The following is a 616-nucleotide window of genomic DNA, read 5'->3' on the forward strand; positions in this document are numbered from 1 at the left end:
TATGTCACTAGTCTATCATTATTCCATCGCTAATATTTCATTAATATTGAATTATTTTCTTGTAGTGTATGATTTTTTGTTTCAAGTTAAATTTGCATTTTTAATACCACTTGTAAAGTTTAAAATATCGATTAATTTCTCATCAAGTAAACCGTTCTATCATGTACAATGGGGTTACAATAAAATCAACTTCTTAGCAAACAAGTGTTTGGATGAATAATTGTATATCTCGTGTTTGATTATTTAAAAATAATATGAAATCATTAACAAACTCTTGCTTAAAAAAATAAAATTGTAAATATTCCTTTTATGGGCCAGTTCAGAGTCCAGTAGCCTATAATTTTCAGGCCAAAAAATTTTATGTATTTTGGATCGGATCAGCATAAAATGTTTGGGCCTCAAATCTCAAGACCTTTTATCAATAAAGCACGCTCTCCCTCCTTCACCCTATCTCGGAAAAACTCACTCCGTCAGTCCTCGTAAACTCCTCCACTTCCCAATATTTCAGTCAATAAAGCACCCTCTCTCTCCTTCGACACTTCACCAAAACCCTATACCCTTTGGAAAGTAAAATCCTCAAAAGGCTGTAACCTTTCCCAATGGCTTCAATCAACTT

General features: G+C 32.8%; 1 protein-coding gene across 1 annotated transcript in view; it reads left to right on the forward strand.

Annotated features, from left to right (window-relative positions):
• The first annotated feature begins 449 nt into the window (after positions 1-449).
• LOC111312085 (histone-lysine N-methyltransferase ATXR3-like protein) overlaps positions 450-616 on the forward strand; it is a 3,466-nt gene continuing 3,299 nt past the window's right edge. The window contains exon 1 of the mRNA XM_022912061.2: positions 450-616. This exon is cut by the window's right edge and continues 683 nt beyond it. Coding sequence (XP_022767796.1) covers positions 600-616 — 17 coding nt within the window. The 5' untranslated portion in view covers positions 450-599.

This window comes from Durio zibethinus, chromosome 1 (assembly GCF_047325235.1).
Source record: "Durio zibethinus cultivar Kanyao isolate XHJ-2024 chromosome 1, ASM4732523v1, whole genome shotgun sequence".
In the NCBI taxonomy this organism is placed as follows: Eukaryota; Viridiplantae; Streptophyta; class Magnoliopsida; order Malvales; family Malvaceae; genus Durio; species Durio zibethinus.